We start from the raw sequence: 17,314 nt of genomic DNA on the forward strand, positions 1-17,314 counted from the left end.
CCTTTTCAATTTATTCCCAGTGTGTTAATGGACACATTTAAGCTGTCAAACATTTCTGGATACTCTGCTCCGAGCTGTTAGCCACCTCTTTCCTCGACTGGTCAGGGGCTCGGAAGTTGAGCTGGGTTCGATTTACCCTCTTATTCTGTTTTTTACTGCTTACGGTGCTTCACTTTGGAATGCATAAATGATATATTACTATAGAAGTATGTGTTCAGGTCTTTGTTCATCTTTTACAATTAAATATTTTTTTGTACTTTTGTCAGTTATTTGCTGCTTTTAAGCACCGAGTGAGTGGAAATCTATTTTTTGTCCTTAAAATATTCTCATGATCATATTTAATTCCCCCTGAAAATAAATACTTTTAGATGTTACCAGTGAGTTTGTCTTGGTCGCCGTGTTTGAGGTGCCGTTTTCAGGAGCAAAGAAACCCAATGAAATCCAACTTTATTTTCCACTTTTTTTTTAATCAAAGAAACATGACACTGTCACAATAAATAACCATGCTTTTTATGCTGCCGATGCTCGCTTCCAAGGAAACAAAGGAGGAAAATAAGTCTCGATCCAAATGGAGAAACTGAGATGCAACAGCCCCTTTGATCTATGCGTCATCGTCGAGCATTACTGTACATAGTGAGAAAACCAGGAAGATGGGGAGGAGGGGGCCTCTTCTCCCTTTTTTTTATCTTTTCTTTTTCTTACAAAATATAGATCCAGCCATCAATGGTGCACTCTAGTGATATGGAGGCAGCTCTTTATCGAGAACTGGAGGACTTCAGAGTAAAGGAGAATTTTGGCTCTGGCTGCATACTGTTTACTGTCTACGGAGAGGGAGCACGAAAACCCCGTGTTGTACTGTAATATGCCACTGTGTCGGTAGGGACTGGAAGGAAGAGTTTCTTTTTAAAAAGGCCATGTGTGAGGATTCATCAGCACCCCACTTCACTATATGCTAAACTTTTCATTACAGTCCATGTAGCAATAAATCAAAATGTTTGAGACCACCGCAGGCCTGCTATCTGCTTCAGAGGAGTTCCAGCCTCTTTGACTACACAGAAGACATCATTCAAAAACGACCTCATTGAGCGTTTTATTTGGCTGTGTAGTAAAGCGCGTTTGGGAACGTCAGCGCTTCGGTTCAATTCTGCTGGATTGGATCAGTGATTAGTGATAAAGCTCCCCCTCTTAATGATCAACATCAGGACTGCGGGGGTGAATGGATCCTTAATCCGTGGCTGGTTGAAAGTGATATATCTGAAATGAGTTAAAAAACGTAAGGAAAAAAACCCACAGCATTGCAAACTTGAAAAAAACCTGGATAAGATTCAAAATAATTTCTTCTTGTGGTGTTTCCTGTCGGTTCCTGCGTCCAGAGCAGAAGAGAGAGATTTCCAGCAACATGCTCCACAGAAGAGACTTTGGTTCGCTACAAATGTCGCGCCAAACTGTGCTTAAGTGGCTTTGCTGCACGGAGCTTCCAGGCGTCGCTTTGTCTCTGAAGGGACGGTGGGTCGAACAGACACCCACTTCACCACATCATTTGGCCAAATGAAATCAAAAAGGCAGCATCGAACATGCAAGGACAATAAAAGACACGCTGGATTGTAGTGTAGCAGAATGGTGGCATGTAATGACCTTCAGGGGCCAGAGCTGGCGGTCCCCTCCTGTCCCATGAGGGTCAGGATTTTTGGCTGTGCCATCCCCAAACAACAATCTTAAGGAGAAAAAAAAACAACATGCCATTCAGAGGGATATCTCATGGATCACAAAATCATAAAAAGATCACTTTCCATGTAACTGTAAACTAGGCATAGTTTATATTTAAAATAGTTTTACAATGCCATGTAAGGAAAAGAAACTTCACGCATCTATTTACAGGTAAGTTTTTCCTTTTGTGCAGATGTTTGAGATTGTTTGTGATCTTTCTGATTCTACAGGCAAAAAAAGAAAAAAACGGCAGGCGATCGAAGCATCTATGATAAACTGTTCAGGACAAATCTACATTTTTTTTTTTTAAAGTTTCATAGCCAATATGAATAAAGGGCATGGAAGACAACATGCACTAATGAAAGTTGGTGGCATATTACAAGGATACATATTCTGAGTTAGTGGAAGAAAAGACAGTGTAATGGACATACGGGGTCAGACAGGTAACAGGGTGGTGTGCATATTGGCAATTATGGTGCTACCCAGTGTTGAGTTTGTAGCAAACAAACTTGTTATAAAAGAAAGGCTCAGACTGCTGTGGTGAATGGGGGAGTGGGGAGGGGGGGGTGTTGTCTGTGTCACAAAAGGCAATGATGAAATGGATGCCGGGGAGGAGCTATGATGAAGGGAGTTTGGGATCTTCACACCTGGCTGCTTTTCAGTTGCTGAGGAGCACCTCCGTCGCCGTTTCCACATCCCAGGATTTGGAAGACAAGGCCGCTATTACTGCATTCTGTATGCCAGGGGGAAACGGGTATCAAAAACATTGTATTGTAGTCCGTGTGTTGATGGCAAGATCATGTTAATACACACTTAATTATTCTGAAGTGGGCTATTATGAACACTAAATATTAGGTTGTAATGACTATTTTAATTTTTGACCAATACACCATGTATTGTAACAGTCCTGAAGATAAGCCTATCACAGAAGACTAAAAAATGAAAATAAGTACATTTGAGGGTGGAACCAGAAAATCTTCGCAACCATAGCTACATCAAAAATACAGGAAGTGGTTCTGACCTTATCAAAGCCCATAGCACAGAGTTTGTCTATTTTGCGCGTGTATTCGGGACTGGAGACAGAAGCACCTGCATAGACGTGAGACCACAGCCTTGCAGTCTGTTTGAACATTTCTGGGTTCTGCTTGTACTGAGGAAGTAGACAGAGAGAAATCAGCAAACAGTAAAAAGGCAGAGGGAGACGGGCCACATGTTTCCAAACACTTTTCCCACCTGGTTTGCTACTACGGCATCCTGTGGATCATCTGGTTCTGCTGCAGCGAGGAGCGCCTGTAGAGACAACAGCACCGTCCGCAGGGTCATCGCAGCTGCCCTGGGTGGGACAGATTAAAGGAGGGCGTTTGAAAGGAGGGGGACACACAGGAACATCGAGTACAGTAGGTTCACATACAACTCACTCACCACTGGTCTTTTAAAATGTCCAGACATATTGCTCCCGTCACAGAACTGATATTAGGGTGCCAGATCTTACTGATGAAACGCACCTGAGGAGAACATGCATGAGAGGTTATCTGAATAAAAATGGTTTAACTAGAAGAAAAAAGGGCATGTGTGGTTTATAATGGCTACATTTACATGCACACTTGCATCCTGGTCTAGAGTCTCATCTTTGGTTTGATCAGATTTGGGTAGATTATAATAATAATAATAATCTCTGGGTGTATTAGGCTTCTGTGGGCAATGTTAAAATCAATGAGCAGAACTGCTTCCTGATCCTCCACTGAAATAGTGGGTTTTCATTTGGATTGCATAAATGTGACAAAGTAAAGTAATTCATTGTTTTAAGGTATTTATTTCTCCAGAACCAGACATTCATCTCTGGTTATTTTATTATTATTTATTCAAAACAACTGTTGGAATAAACTCATGAATGAATACACCCACAGAATGCTCAAATCTGTATTTGCTACATAAATACTATATATTATATATAAATTACTATTGTTTTGTATTTATACAACCAATGATACAAACAGAAAAAGATAAATAAATAAATAAAAGTAAAAAAACAGAAACAACATTTCTTTCTGCCATAACTTTATTGTTGTTATTTCTGCTGCCCTTCTCTGAGGGTTAGGAATGGCTAAACCACCACGATCTCTTTATTTCTGCTCTGCAAAAGTGGTATCCTTTTCCATCTATGGATTTAATTTTGTCTTCTAAAGGCTGCTCATTTCATACATTTTGTTTAAGTGTGTGAATATGTATCCCCAAATATTTGATTTTTTTCAGATTCTATATTCTTTGACATTGATGTTTACTCTTTAACGATGGTTATCGATTCATGTTTAGTTTAATTTACTTTAAAGTCTGAAAGTTCAGTTTTCTTTTATTGTTTACTTCAATACTTGTAGTGACATTTGAGTAGATGTTATATACACATGATGACACCATCAGCATACAACTTAAGGTCCTTTAACGTGGTTCATCATGATTCAATGCTCCCTTTATACACGAGTACAGTATCCAGGTTTCTGTTTGAGCATCTCTGATTCCTCAACATCATTCTCTTTCATTTGAACATGCAGAGTGTCACTCTTCTCATCACGTTATCGTTTTATTGATACTACCATGTAAGTAGAGTTGAGGGCAAACTTGTGCACATGGCAGAGCTGATCAGTCAGCATCTTCATGCACCTTCAAAACAGGACTAAGAGCATTTACAAGTTTTGGAAACCAGAATAAATTGACTCCAAATGACGATGCTAACAAGGATGATTGCGTGCGCATGTAAAAGCATGTTGAGACATAAATTACATATGGAAAGTTCCATAAGGCAGCAACTGTAACACATACCTTAGGCGGGTTAAATGGATAGGTCTCTGGGATTTTTATTTCAAGCTGATATCTGCCACCTTGGAAAGAGAGAAAACAAAAATGCTTTAGCATGACAAACCCCAACATTAAAGTCTGGCAGCAAATATTTTTGTCAGGTCATTGTAATGCTGGGTGCCTGTGACAATACCTTCATATGGTGTATCTGGAGGACCTGCTATCTCCCCCCTCAGCTCTGTGAAATTCTCATCCACCAAATCTACTTTTATCTGGTTTTTACTCGTCTGTGGGTTGGGACAAACGAGAGGGAGCCAATGAAACAACGTCGCCACAGCCCTCAGCCTGTGTGTATCGACATGTTTACGTCAAGTATGAAAGCACATACTTCTACAAACAAACGTAAAGCTGCATACATTACAGCTTGGCTGTCAACGTCAACCAGTCGGTTTGTTACAGAGCTCAAACGGAGCTGTCGGAACGTTTAAATACGTTAATAGCGGCAACGATGGCTTGCTACTAGAGTCAAGCTAGCAAAAGTTGACATACCGGTAACTACAAACCCACAATAACAAGACTTGGGGACAGTAGCATGACAAAACACACACGTTAAACGACTTAAATTCCTCCCAATGGAAACGAGCGTTTAGTAAATGAGACTGGCTGGTGAACGTTAGCTCTATCATAACAACTCAGCTAATGCTAACTGTGGTCGAGGTGTCAAAAAGGTTAGCGTTAGCAAGCTAAAAGCTGCTAGCTCCAAGTGTCAGTAAGTAACTCGCGTTAGTAAACACCTACGGTATTTTGTGCGTTGCCATACAACTTATATTTATTGTAGTTAAGTATCCAAAGGCATGCGGTGCTATGTGTTACAAAACAGAGGGCCTGTCAGTTGACAAAGCTGAATCCTCGGTGTTTCCTGAAAACACCCACCTGACATAACAAGATAGGTTTCGGCCAGGCACCGATACCAAGCTAAAGCTAGCTAAAGTTCTCCTGTTCGGGCCTGACCTACTGCAACACGGGACCGGGACCTAGCGGTAGGTGGGTTTGGGAAACGTTATCTGCCATAGCAGCTACAGCCACTCTCGTTTTAATTAAGTTGAAACAGTAACAACAGAAACAGGGAGCGGAATCAAAGTGGCGTTAATGGACAGACGTTACCGCACCTCTTCGCTTTTGAGAACTTCTTTGAACTCCCGCTTGATCCTTTGGACCGCGATGTTAGCCATGGCTGTGTCTGCTGAACTGCTGCTGCCTTGAAGTCAGACCCGGGGCCTGCCTCTCTCTCTCTCTGTCTCTCTCTCTCCTCCCTCTCTCTCTCTCTCTCTCTCTCTCCCCCTCTCTCTCTCTCTATGTGGGGTCTGCCTGCTCCAATGCTCTCCTCTCCTCTCACTCGCCCAGTCCAGAACATACGGGTCACACACATATGGCAAGCCGTTTAAACATTTAATCGAACCACACTACTATCTGTAATTATATTTTAGATATCCATAATAGCATTTCTCCTAGTCAAAATGTAATTTTGACAAGGAGAAATGGTAATTAAAGATATCCACAATACATTCTTACTAGTAAAAATGATATTTTAAGATATCTACAACTTTGATTGTACTAGTCAAAACTAAATTTAAGATATCTAAAAATCCTTAAAAAGTATAAGTGGCCGTTTTATCATTTAATAGCTAAACTGGATATGTATTGAGGATATCTGTTATTCAGTTCTTCCTAGTCAAATAGAACATTTCAGATATCCACAATGGCATTCTTCCTATCCACAATTGTCATTTCAGATATCCACAATGGCATTCTTCCTAGGACAAATTACGTCACTTTTGCCATTCATGTGTATTGGGCTTTCAATTTCAGATATCCACAATTACATTCTGGATATCTAGAATGAACATTCTGGATATCTGCAATTGAATTCTTACTAGGAAAAACTCCCATTTCAGATATCTTCAATCCAATTGTTACTAGTCATAATTTAAAATGTTTTAAAATGGCGTCCTGTCTGTCAACAGATATCAACAATACATTTGTGGATATCTGCAATTATATTGTTCCTAGTCATAATTCTAATTGTAGATATCTGAAATTACATTTCTACTAGTCATAATACGAATTGTGGATATCCATAACGACATTTCTACTAGTCACAGTGTATTTTTGGATATTCAAAATTACATTCTGGATATCTGGAATAGTTTTTCATTTTGGATATCTGAAATTAAAATTATGACTAGTAACAATTGGATTGAAGATATCTGAAATGGGAGTTTCTCCTAGTAAGAATTCATTTGCAGATATCCAGAATGTTCATTCTAGATATCCAGAATGTAATTGTGGATATCTGAAATTGAAAGCCCAATACACATGAATGGCAAAAGTGACGTCATTTGTCCTAGGAAGAATGCCATTGTGGATATCTGAAATGACAATTGTGGATAGGAAGAATGTCATTGTGGATATCTGAAATGTTCTTTTTGACTAGGAAGAACTGAATAACAGATATCTGCAATACATATTCAGTCTAGCTATTAAATGTTAAAACGGCTTGCCATACACACACACAGAGCAGCTACATGGAGGAGAAACTGGAAGTTTCATTTATGGGCTCTGGTTCATGATGGGGTTTATATTCTTTTCAAACGTGCCGTTCAGGATTTTCTCATCATGTGCTGAACACACCTGATTTCTATTTTCTAGTGCTGGTGACCAGCACCGTCACTCAGTGGCGTCAATTCAGCCAAAGCTAAGGTATGGCAAGGTTACTAGTCACATGACTTAACTACAGTATAAATCAATATACATGCCCAGCAAATAATCAGAACAAGAGTGACAAGTCTGCTATGTAGCTTATCTGTGTGGTTAGGAAATGTCGGATGTCGCTGCAGACCCGGAGACCTGCAGATTCAGACCCCCGCAATTCTGGCTCCGCCCCCGCACTTCTGGACCCGCACGTTCAGACCCCTTGTGGTTTTTTGACAGTGCCACCTACTGGTTGACTGTAAAACTGCAACTGCACACAGTCTGGACCCTTATGGATTTTTGACAGGGCAAAGTCCAAATAAAACACCAAGATCTATTAGTTTGTGAAGCTTGAATTACTTTTAAACTTTTTAAAAATCTTTTGGACTAAACAAATAAATAAAATCCAAATAAAACACCAAAATCGAATTGTTTGTGAGGCTTGGAACACTTTTAAAAATGTTTGGGCTAAATAAATAATTAACCTCCAATGAAATGACATGCTTTTAAATGTTCTATTGCATGGGGTTATAATGACAAAACAATCTTAACATAGCCTACAATGGAATGAAATGGTTTCAAATGTTTTATTGCACAGGCTTTCACTTTCTGCCTTTCAAGCCTCCTGAAGAACTCGTCCATTTCACTGAAACAGACAAAAATGATACTACTGGAATAATAATACTGGAATAGAAGAACCATCAATGTATTTAGAAATTCCTACTTCTCTCCTCTTACCTTTGATGGATAACAGGCCCTGCCAGGAAGACCTGCTCTGTATATCCTTAAACAAAAGAACATATTTGAATTGAATTACTAGTCAGTCCTTGCTGACATATTTTCCTGAGACATTATTCTTTCATTTGGTATGCTGTTTTTAAAAATATAATGCACTGATCCTACAATATATAAAAAGAGTCTGAAAAGTGTGACAACATGACCTGGGCTTCCCTATCAGGTAAGAAGACAAGAAGTCAAGAATGTCCTACAAGAATGTGTTCAGACTTTACCTTGATAATTAACAGCTCTGTTAAAATGGGACTGTAGGTGGGATTCTACATTTGCTCACCTTTGTTGGCTGAAACGAAGTTGAGCTGCAGAATGGGCAATGGACCCGTTTGCAGCATGTCCTGCATTGCTCCAGTTGGGGCAAATTTTGCCCATGCTGGATTGTTATATGCACCTTCAAAAGAGAGAAAGAGACAGTGCCATAAATCTAAGTTTAATAAACACACTAGACAACACACACACACAAACACACACACACTTGTAGCCGATTCCGTGGTCTGTCCAGGGACCATGGTCTCTGGCACGGCCAGTGGTCACAACCACTAGGGGCGCTAAAGACACTGGTCCCGACCAGCTCCTCAGTGGTCGCGACCAGTAGCTCTGTGGCACGGACCAGCTGGTCTCTGGCACGGCCAGTGGTCACAACCACTAGGGGCGCTAAAGATACTGGTCCCGACCAGCTCCTCAGTGATCTGCCCTGTGGTACCTGTGGTCTGTGAAGCAGCTTTAGTATTTTCTCCCCTTTACACTCGTTTTGGCAGCACTGTCAGCTGGATAAATGTCAGCGATCATAGTCTTTTGTCTATAAAATAGAATTATTATGATTAATATTGTTATTATTATTGATTATGAAGATCCGTGTGGTCGGGACCAGCTGGTCTCTGGCACGGCCAGTGGTCACAACCACTAGGGCACTAAAGACACTGGTCTGTCTTGTGGTCTTTGTCATCTGCCTGTTGTCTTACCGAGTGGTCTTTGGAGTAGTTGTACATTTAATACACCTTCTCCCTTTTCTCATTGTGTTGGCAACACTGTGCTGAATCAATGTAAAAATAATTATATTGTCTGACAAATATTTTTACTATCAATAGAAATCATACTGACTGAAGTTATCATTTTTCCTGACTTCAACCAAGCTGTTGAACAACTAAACTGTTAAAATGTATTGTGTTCCATATTTTGAGATGTGTTTATAATTGTTTTTTGTGTTGTTTCTGTGAAGCAACAAATATAGCACTGTGCCCAAGGCAAATTTCCCCTCGGGGACAAAGTTATTTCTATTCCGTTATGATTTCTATTGATAGTAAAAATATTTGTCAGACAAAATAAAAATTTTTTTTTATATATAATATATTTTATTATTTTTTATCTAGAGAAATCGATTGTGTTGTTCGGATTTTCACTTGTAGTTATTTATATCTATTAATAATAGATTAATCAATACAAATTGACACAGAGTAATTCCATAAATGTATTAAAAAAAACGAATATTTACATTTTCCCCTGGAGCCAAGGTGTGGCAGCTTGGCATACCCAATTGACGCCCCTGCCTTCACTCACCTACACGATTGTCTTATTGGGGTTTTACTTCATTGTTTGTTGTTTTGTAATATGGAGCAAAAACATAAAGGTAATATGTCAGATTCAACTCATTTTTCTCTTAAACTGCTATCACCGCCTACATATCAGCTGACATTTAAACTGACACATCAACAATCACTGCGCTTCAACTTTAAACTGAATATTTAACTCAAATTCAGCTTTTCACCACTGACAGTTCAAATGCTATCATGACTTGGATATTTGTTAACTATGATACAACCACCAGGATACTATCCTTGCTCGCAGATAGCTGAAAAAAATCACATTTGTGTAAGTCAAGAAATTACAAAACGTGTGACAGCAGTGTAATGGAATACATTTTCAGTAAAAAAAATGTATTATAATATATTTATACATTGATGCGGCGGTGGTGGAAGTATATTTTAAAAGTATAATGCAGCAAAATAGCCCCTCTTAGTGGTAGATTTTTTAAGATGTATTTATTTAGATTTTTAGATGAACGTTTAATCAGAATTTTCACATTTTCTCTGCTTTATGTACAGATCGTTATCAATATATCACATTTTATAAACAGATGACTTGTTTTGTCAATAAAATAGTGAATATATGCAAAGTAACTACAGTTATCGAATATTTGTAATTGCATAAAAGTGAAATATTTTCCCCTGCAATGTTAAGTAGAAAGTAGCATACTATTAAAATACTCAAGCAAGCGTACAACGTTGAGGTGTGGGGGAGAAATAGTTAAATTCCAGCACTGTATTCTTGGTTACACAACATGTACGGCGGGAGCTCGCTTCGTCCGCCTCTGTGCGACGAGGATGGTCGGCAGACTGTTGTTTACTATCGAGGCGTTATTTTCGTCTCTTCCTGTGATTGGCTCAAAAGGCCGCCCGTCAAATGTAGCGAGCCAATAGGGTGACGTTTTAGTCACCCCGTGCGCGCAGTTCCCGGATGTCTGTCATGAAGAATAGCTGGTTGGCTCACGTGCACCAACAAAACACACACAGACGGTAGATTGACATGTCTGCTGTTTAATGGTTTCGGTGGGGACAGCAGCGCTGCAACCCGGGGCCTTTAACGGTTTATCAACGTCCACAACACTCGAGTGAGTCGTGTTTCGATGTCGTTTCGCTCTCAAACCTGTCTCTAACCGTCGTTCATTGTTATCAGTCAAGAGGAGAAAAGAAACGCTGAGCTTTCTTAGCTGGCTAGCTTAGCAGGGAGCTAGCCCGACGTTAGATACATTTAGTTCGAGTTCAGTGTTATTGTTGTCCAGTAAAACAAAGGGGCCGACGAGTAAGAAGTGATGATTGCTGCCCTTGAACGGATCTCCGCGGGGCTCAAGATGAACTGGCCTCTTCGTTTGTTCGTCATTGTAGAAATATGCAGGCGACCAGCCGTGGAAAATATAACGTGCTCCTGTTGTGATGTACCGTTACAACCCGGATACACGTTTGTAGTTGAGGAAGTGTTGTCAGTCAGTGTTACACAGTGGCAGACCGTTTTAAATGTTAGCATCGCGTGGTCCAGCAGAGCCATAGTTACTTCGTTGGACAGAGTCTAACGTTAGACAAACATTGAAGAGAAAGAAACATACAGTTTAGAAGGTTTTTTTTGTCTGGACACACTTGCCAAACATGATGCCAATGTTTCTAGTCATTTAAGCAGTGCAAACAATGCAGACAGCATTATGTACAAAAGGACACGAGTCTCTAATTGTTCTGTAAACATATTGGTGGTCACTATTCTTGGGATGTTATTAGACTTGCTTGGTTTCAGACTTGCTTTTGGCCGCTATCCTGCCAAAAGATGACAACAATACAGAAGACAGAAATTCAGCAACTTAAGGTTGACACTTATCACAAGCTAAAAGCTGGTAAAAATATACACGTGGCAGCTAGATTTGCTTCAAGCCAACAAAAACAATAGTAATCTGTTGAGTGGCAGGTGGAATAATGCAGCATTGTTTGTGTGTTATTAATCAATATGCCAGGACAGTTGTTAATATTTTTTGTTTTTACTCAGCGTATGTGCTTGTTCTCACCCTCCTGTTAAAAAAAACTTTTACATTGTAAAATGCATGGATGGCACCAGAATCAACTCATAGAAAGTATCCAGTGTGTTGCAAATGAAGGTCTTATTAGGGTTTATTTTCAATACCATGACCTGGATTACATGCAGCAAGATAATACAACCACAGAGTGTGCTGACTGTCCTTAACTGAGCAGTCTCCTCCCTCTTAACTGTGTCTGTGAAACAACAATAGAGGACAGCACCGACAAGAGGGAGCATTAGGTTTCATGCACGTCTTGGTTGCACACAGCCCTTTCGTTTTGTTCCAGGGTGACCATCGTCAACTGAGACATGGCAGAGGGAGGCTTTGACCCCTGTGAGTGCATCTGCACCCACGAGTATGCTATGAGGCGCCTCATCAATCTGGTAAGTCACGGAACTGAGTGTCCTTCACTGTCGCCTGATATCTTAAGTGGAGGACTTATAACAGAGTTGAGGTGCAGGGACAGGTCAAAGTAACCCAAGTATGCAGCACGGAGTTCTCTGCCAAAATCAAGAGAAGGACACAAAGAGATTAACGTTAGAAACAACTAGCAGGTAAATGTATAAGAAGGAAATGAAAAGCTGCTGACTGGCACTGAGCCAACATATCCTAGTTCCTGCTAAGTGTTTATCTTGAGAGCCAATCAGTACTTCCGCACAAAGACGTGTCACTTTATCGCACTGGCTGCTCTCCATTGTGCTTCACACTGCTAAATATTCTCTGGCTCGTCTTAATGGAAAGTGGGAAAAGATGAGCTCAGAAATTATTGAGAGAGACTGTTAAAGAAAGAATACAGCTTGTGGTTATGTTGTGTCAGTTTCCAGAGTGACCTCATTGGCTCTTTGTACACAGGTGTAACTTGCATGGCGAGCTGTAGTTGGCTCAGTGATTGAAACCACCCTGAGGGTTTTGATTCACCCTGCAGCAGGGAAGGGTGGAGTCCAAATAACTTGATAATTTACATAGAATTTGCCAGTGAGAACTGTGTATTGTAGGAGCTCAGAAGGTTGTTTTACACCATCCACAGGTAAACATGTGCAGTAATTAATTATAAGCTGTGAGTTGATTGTTTTTTATTGAATGGGACTTTACAGACTAGCTGTCTTTTCTCTCACCCTTAATGAGTGGAGTTTTATTAAATCTTCTTTGATCCTGTATTTCTTTGTCTCAGCTCAGGCAATCCCAGTCCTACTGCACAGACACAGACTGCCCTCAGGAACGTATGTATGACCACTGAAGTGTCATTATTACAATACGCCAGTGTTTATTAAATGTGAAAAGATGTGTTTGTTTTCAGTGCCAGGTCCCAGTGGGCAAGTCGGTGGAGGAGGTGACCTGACCCTCCCCATGGTTATGATGGGCTGGGCTGTGCTGGCTCTGCTCCTGTTCCTGTTCCGCCCATCCAGTCTCAGGGGTTCCCGTCCCACAGGCAAACCTACTGGGCCCCACAATGTCAGTATCAATCACAGTCCGACCACATAGCAATGATATTTTACATGTAGGTTCAGTACACAAAGTACCACCATCTTCTGTATGGTGACCTATTTCTGAGTGAAACAAGATCGGCAGGCAGCACAGAAAGTCGGGAGGGATTTGATTTGATTTTTGAAAAGATGAGCTCACCACTATCTCTAGCTCTGTGCTGCAAACCATTGTAGATGATTGAATGGATGTCATGATATTATTGGCTGAAATTGGTTGGTACTAACTGACGTTAACATGCATCTTGTGTTGTGGTTCTGGAAGAAGAAGAAGAAGAATTTGGATTTCGAAACAAAGAAATGATTGGCATAAATTGTGATCCATATGACTGAAGATGTAATCTAAAAAGGTTTAACATGCTTTTTTTAAATTTCAGCTTGACTTTAAAGGTCCAATATTGTAAGAAGTGAGATTTCCACATTCTTTTTTTAATTCTAAAGCAGGTTAAAGTACTATGTACATACAGTAAATGCTCAGTCCATAGAGAAATACAGAGTCAGAATGTGCCTTTAAACCAGCCATCAGCGCTTTCGTACAGTAGTGATGTCACAACTCTATGATGTCAAGACCATGTCGCACTTTGGGCCACATTTAGAGCGTTTACGTTTCAGTTTGTTTCCATCAGCTCTGTTGGCTCCAATGCATTTCTGTTGAAATGTGCTAAAACTGAGTTTTTTTGCAGACAAAGTGGATTTGGACATTTTAAACATGTAAACATGTTTGTTAGAAACACAAAATATATGCTATTAGTTAAGTTGATCATTTTTGCTGCATGCTAGTTATGAAGCCCATCTCTTCTAAAGGTTACTGCCTCGTTTTCAATAAACGATGTGCAGGAAAATGCTATAATATGACTTCAGTTGTTATTCTGTCAACATTTGATTTTGGTTTGTTTCATTTAATTGTAGTCAGTGAGCTCTGGTTTTGTAGGCTGGTGTGAAATTACACCTGCTCTTAGACCAATCTGTTAATATTATTTTTTTTTTTTTTATTGTTTTTTATTCTATTTTAGTCAAGTCCTAGCAAGCTATGTATACAGTTGCTTTGTTTGAGAAATTTGGTCAATATTTGCAAAGATTAGCAATGATCTCCCAAAAGGATGAACCATAAACTAATTTACACACTGGTGTGAAGTGGAGCTATATTTTAAAACAAGGGTGGGAAATGTTTGTAGAATTTGTTTTCTCCCTTTTTTTTAAAGTTTTGTTGAAATTATCTTTACATCCTGACAGCAATTCATAAATCAAATGTTGTTATTGTTACAAAATGTTTTTAAAAATTTGAAAAAAAAACCTCTCTGTTGTAGGATTGTATTCATGCTAGTTCTTGCTAGATTAACAATTTTTGGAGCTTGTGCTGCTACTTTCAAAATGCTGGGCTGAATTTAAATTTTTTTCAGTTGGATAAATGGTTTCTCCAACGTTGTCAACCCCAACTCAGTGACTCAGCCTGTACACACCCAGATGAACATATGTGTCCAAATTATAAGATCACTTATTATTATAGTGAGCTGAAAATCGTCATCATTGCAGTTGTGGTTTCAGAATAGCATCCTCCTCCTCCTCAACACTGTCCACTTGTTTCTGTTGTTAAGGGTTCGGGGAGTTAACGCTTTCTTGTCCTGGTTTGCAGAGCGATGGAAGAGAGCCTCCAGCACCACCTATTGACTAACCGTGGAGGGTACCAGCACTCACCCACCGGCTCTGACTGCTGGAGCTTCACAGTTTGCTAGTGACTGTGACAAATGACAGCGTCACCTCCCCTTCATTCAAATATCTTTTGCTTTTCTCCTATTTTAATGCCATTGTGTTTGTTGGGGTAGATTTGTCTATGATTCCTGTTCCTAGAGCCCAGCTGATACTGGATCGATGAGGCTAATATGGATTTGATGTTTCAAAGTTGTATAAAATCACATAGATAGTTAGTTAGAGGCAGGGTGTTTTACGGGGACAGAAACCTTTTGATCTGAAATTGTCCTGGGAATCATGTCTACTTTTCCACAAGCATATAACTGGAAATAAGTAGTGAGACCATTGTTTTGCATATCTGCAGACATGCAAGCCAGTTTTGACTGCTAATATTGGCCGACAATATCAGCATGTTGATGTATCAGCTGGGCTCCATGTGGTGTTCACCAAGTCTCTGGTCGTTCTGAGTGGCTCTCTGGTCCTGGCTCTCGTGCCAACCGCCGTGCCGACGCTCCGAACTGAAAATGCAGGACTGTGTCGCACATGTTGGTGGAGCTGGAAGGGGAAGTTCAATTGATGTCCGAGTGCTTGCTGAGTAATGACGGTGGTGGGTTCTCCAGTCTCTCTGAAACATTCCTCTCTTTCCACTTTAAAGTTACAAACGGTGCCAGTAATCATGTCATATCACGTGTTGCATTAATCGCATATTCAAACCAGCAGAATGATGATCATTGGCTATACAGATCAATACAATTCTGAATTAGGATTACAATAAAATCATTATATTGCAGTAAATTCTCTGTGTTGACATACTCATCTCAGTTAGACTCCAGCAAATAGTCTGTACATTTATATGACCTATGTTTCCAAGAACACGTCTGTTGGTTTTGTTCTTGTACTATAAGTAATCCAGACGGCGGTGAGGGATCCTAATTCATCTGTTTTGGAGGTTGAGATTTGACCATTCAAATGCTCTCATTTCACATAGTTACATTAATCATGGTCATTATATAACAATGTACTCGGCACAAACCTTTGAATCATATTGAGATGATTTCCTGTACTGTAATTGTTTTGTGGTTAAATGCATTTTTAAAAATCTGTATTGTATACTCGGTTAGAAGCAGAGAATCATATATTATTAGCACTTTGTGTTGCGGTATGCCGTCTCTTTTATGAAGGTGTGTTGTTCTGGTTCAGCTGTCTACACGAGGGCAGCAGTCTGGGTTCATTGGAGCATCTAAACTTTCTACTCCTGCAGCATCTGTATGGTGACAAGAATGTCAACCCCATTAGAAGGACAGGTGCCAATGTGGATTTAAAGTTCTGGGCTCGACGCTGGAACAACTAATTTAAAAAAAAGCTAGTAATATAAACAGTGAATAGAAAAATAGACACGCAGAACAATTAGTGGTGAATGTCATTTGTTTCTTAAGCGTGTATGTAAATGTGGCTGGAGAGTTATAATACAGTTCAACAGCACCAGAAGAAGATCCACACTACTTTGATACAATCTCAAGAAAAAAATGCATATAATAAGTGTTTTTTTAAATAAATATTGTTGGCTACTGCGGTACATGATAGAGGGTTTCCTGTTTTTCTAGTCACCGTCATTTGCCGGTATAATGGCAACACGCTATGAAAGTGTAACTGAGCCTTGGACTCTAGGGTACCTGGAACCAGAAAATACATGGATTAGTCTTAAAATCGAAGTGTCTTTCTTGAATACGTGGTGAGATTTCAGAACCTGAATATGATCTGTAACAGCTTTGGCCCGATTTAATCCCAACAGTCTTCAGTGGCTGGCGATTCCTAATTTCCATATGAGCGAATAATGCCCTATAATGGTAGTAATAATGGGTGATGGCAGGGAGGAGATATAAGGACAGATTTAAGTTAAGCAAACTATAAGTAGGTGTATTTCATAACGAGGGAACCCTTCACTAGATTGTTGAGATGAACAAGTGGACTGTCTGGTACCACAGGAGACCTTGATTTACACTGTTTCTGTTGATGAGAAAAAAGGGCTTCAACTATGCACTTTTACTATAACAAAACAATAAAATAAATAATTCAGTCTCACTGTCTGCCTGTGTTCTGTTCTAAGCTCGTACGTTCACTAAAACAGTTTTACACAACATAACATTTTTTATTTTCTGGCTCTCAACACTTGGCCAATGAGTCATTTATTTATTTATTAGTCCATTAATGCAATATAATGCGTATAACCATAACTAAATGCATTTACTTCAGTGTGGAGACAAAGTTCCACAAAGTTCCATTACAATGGTATTTACTTATTTCCTATTTTTTCAAATCAACTTTAGTTTTAGGGATAAAAGCAACTTTCTGTCATTAAATTAAAAAAAAAATCACTAAAATCCCACCCTCAATTAGGTCTCTGAACACACCATAAGACAACGTCTGTGTGAGGGATAATATAACCACATATGAATGACTGACTCATCTTAACAGATTTAGG

General features: G+C 39.7%; 2 protein-coding genes across 3 annotated transcripts; one reads left to right on the forward strand and one right to left on the reverse strand.

Annotated features, from left to right (window-relative positions):
- Nucleotides 1-439: 439 nt before the first annotated feature.
- On the reverse strand, nt 440-5,829 carry ube2kb (ubiquitin-conjugating enzyme E2Kb). Of its 2 annotated transcripts, XM_084005195.1 has the most exons (8): nt 5,670-5,829; nt 4,694-4,787; nt 4,525-4,583; nt 3,130-3,212; nt 2,941-3,040; nt 2,729-2,857; nt 2,355-2,440; nt 440-1,714 (listed from the first exon to the last, which is right to left on the reverse strand). In XM_084005195.1, exons 1-7 carry the CDS (start codon nt 5,730-5,732, stop codon nt 2,366-2,368), a joined length of 603 nt encoding a protein of 200 aa, XP_083861321.1. In that variant the 5' UTR covers nt 5,733-5,829; the 3' UTR covers nt 440-1,714; nt 2,355-2,365. The 2 variants fall into 2 exon arrangements, with proteins under 2 accessions (XP_083861321.1, XP_083861322.1); XM_084005196.1 differs by lacking the exon at nt 440-1,714 and having other exon boundaries at nt 1,911-2,440.
- Nucleotides 5,830-10,567: 4,738 nt separating this feature from the next.
- On the forward strand, nt 10,568-16,909 carry smim14 (small integral membrane protein 14). The gene is made up of 5 exons (XM_084005233.1): nt 10,568-10,711; nt 11,949-12,045; nt 12,834-12,882; nt 12,960-13,114; nt 14,777-16,909. Exons 2-5 carry the CDS (start codon nt 11,971-11,973, stop codon nt 14,813-14,815), a joined length of 318 nt encoding a protein of 105 aa, XP_083861359.1. The 5' UTR covers nt 10,568-10,711; nt 11,949-11,970; the 3' UTR covers nt 14,816-16,909.
- The last annotated feature ends 405 nt before the right edge of the window (nt 16,910-17,314 follow it).

This window comes from Eutrigla gurnardus, assembly GCF_963514095.1.
Source record: "Eutrigla gurnardus genome assembly, chromosome: 3".
Lineage (NCBI taxonomy): Eukaryota > Metazoa > Chordata > Actinopteri > Perciformes > Triglidae > Eutrigla > Eutrigla gurnardus.

Coding starts and splice junctions, on each gene's coding strand:
- ube2kb (XM_084005195.1), bottom strand. CDS start 5,732: ATGGCTAACATCGCGGTCCAAAGGATCAAGCGGGAGTTCAAAGAAGTT. Junction 4,788..5,669: donor AAGTTCTCAAAAGCGAAGAG/GTGCGGTAACGT, acceptor CCCAACCCACAG/ACGAGTAAAAACCAGATAAA. Junction 2,858..2,940: donor ATGCCGTAGTAGCAAACCAG/GTGGGAAAAGTG, acceptor CTACTTCCTCAG/TACAAGCAGAACCCAGAAAT.
- smim14 (XM_084005233.1), top strand. CDS start 11,971: ATGGCAGAGGGAGGCTTTGACCCCTGTGAGTGCATCTGCACCCACGAG. Junction 12,046..12,833: donor TGAGGCGCCTCATCAATCTG/GTAAGTCACGGA, acceptor TCTTTGTCTCAG/CTCAGGCAATCCCAGTCCTA. Junction 12,883..12,959: donor CACAGACTGCCCTCAGGAAC/GTATGTATGACC, acceptor GTTTGTTTTCAG/TGCCAGGTCCCAGTGGGCAA.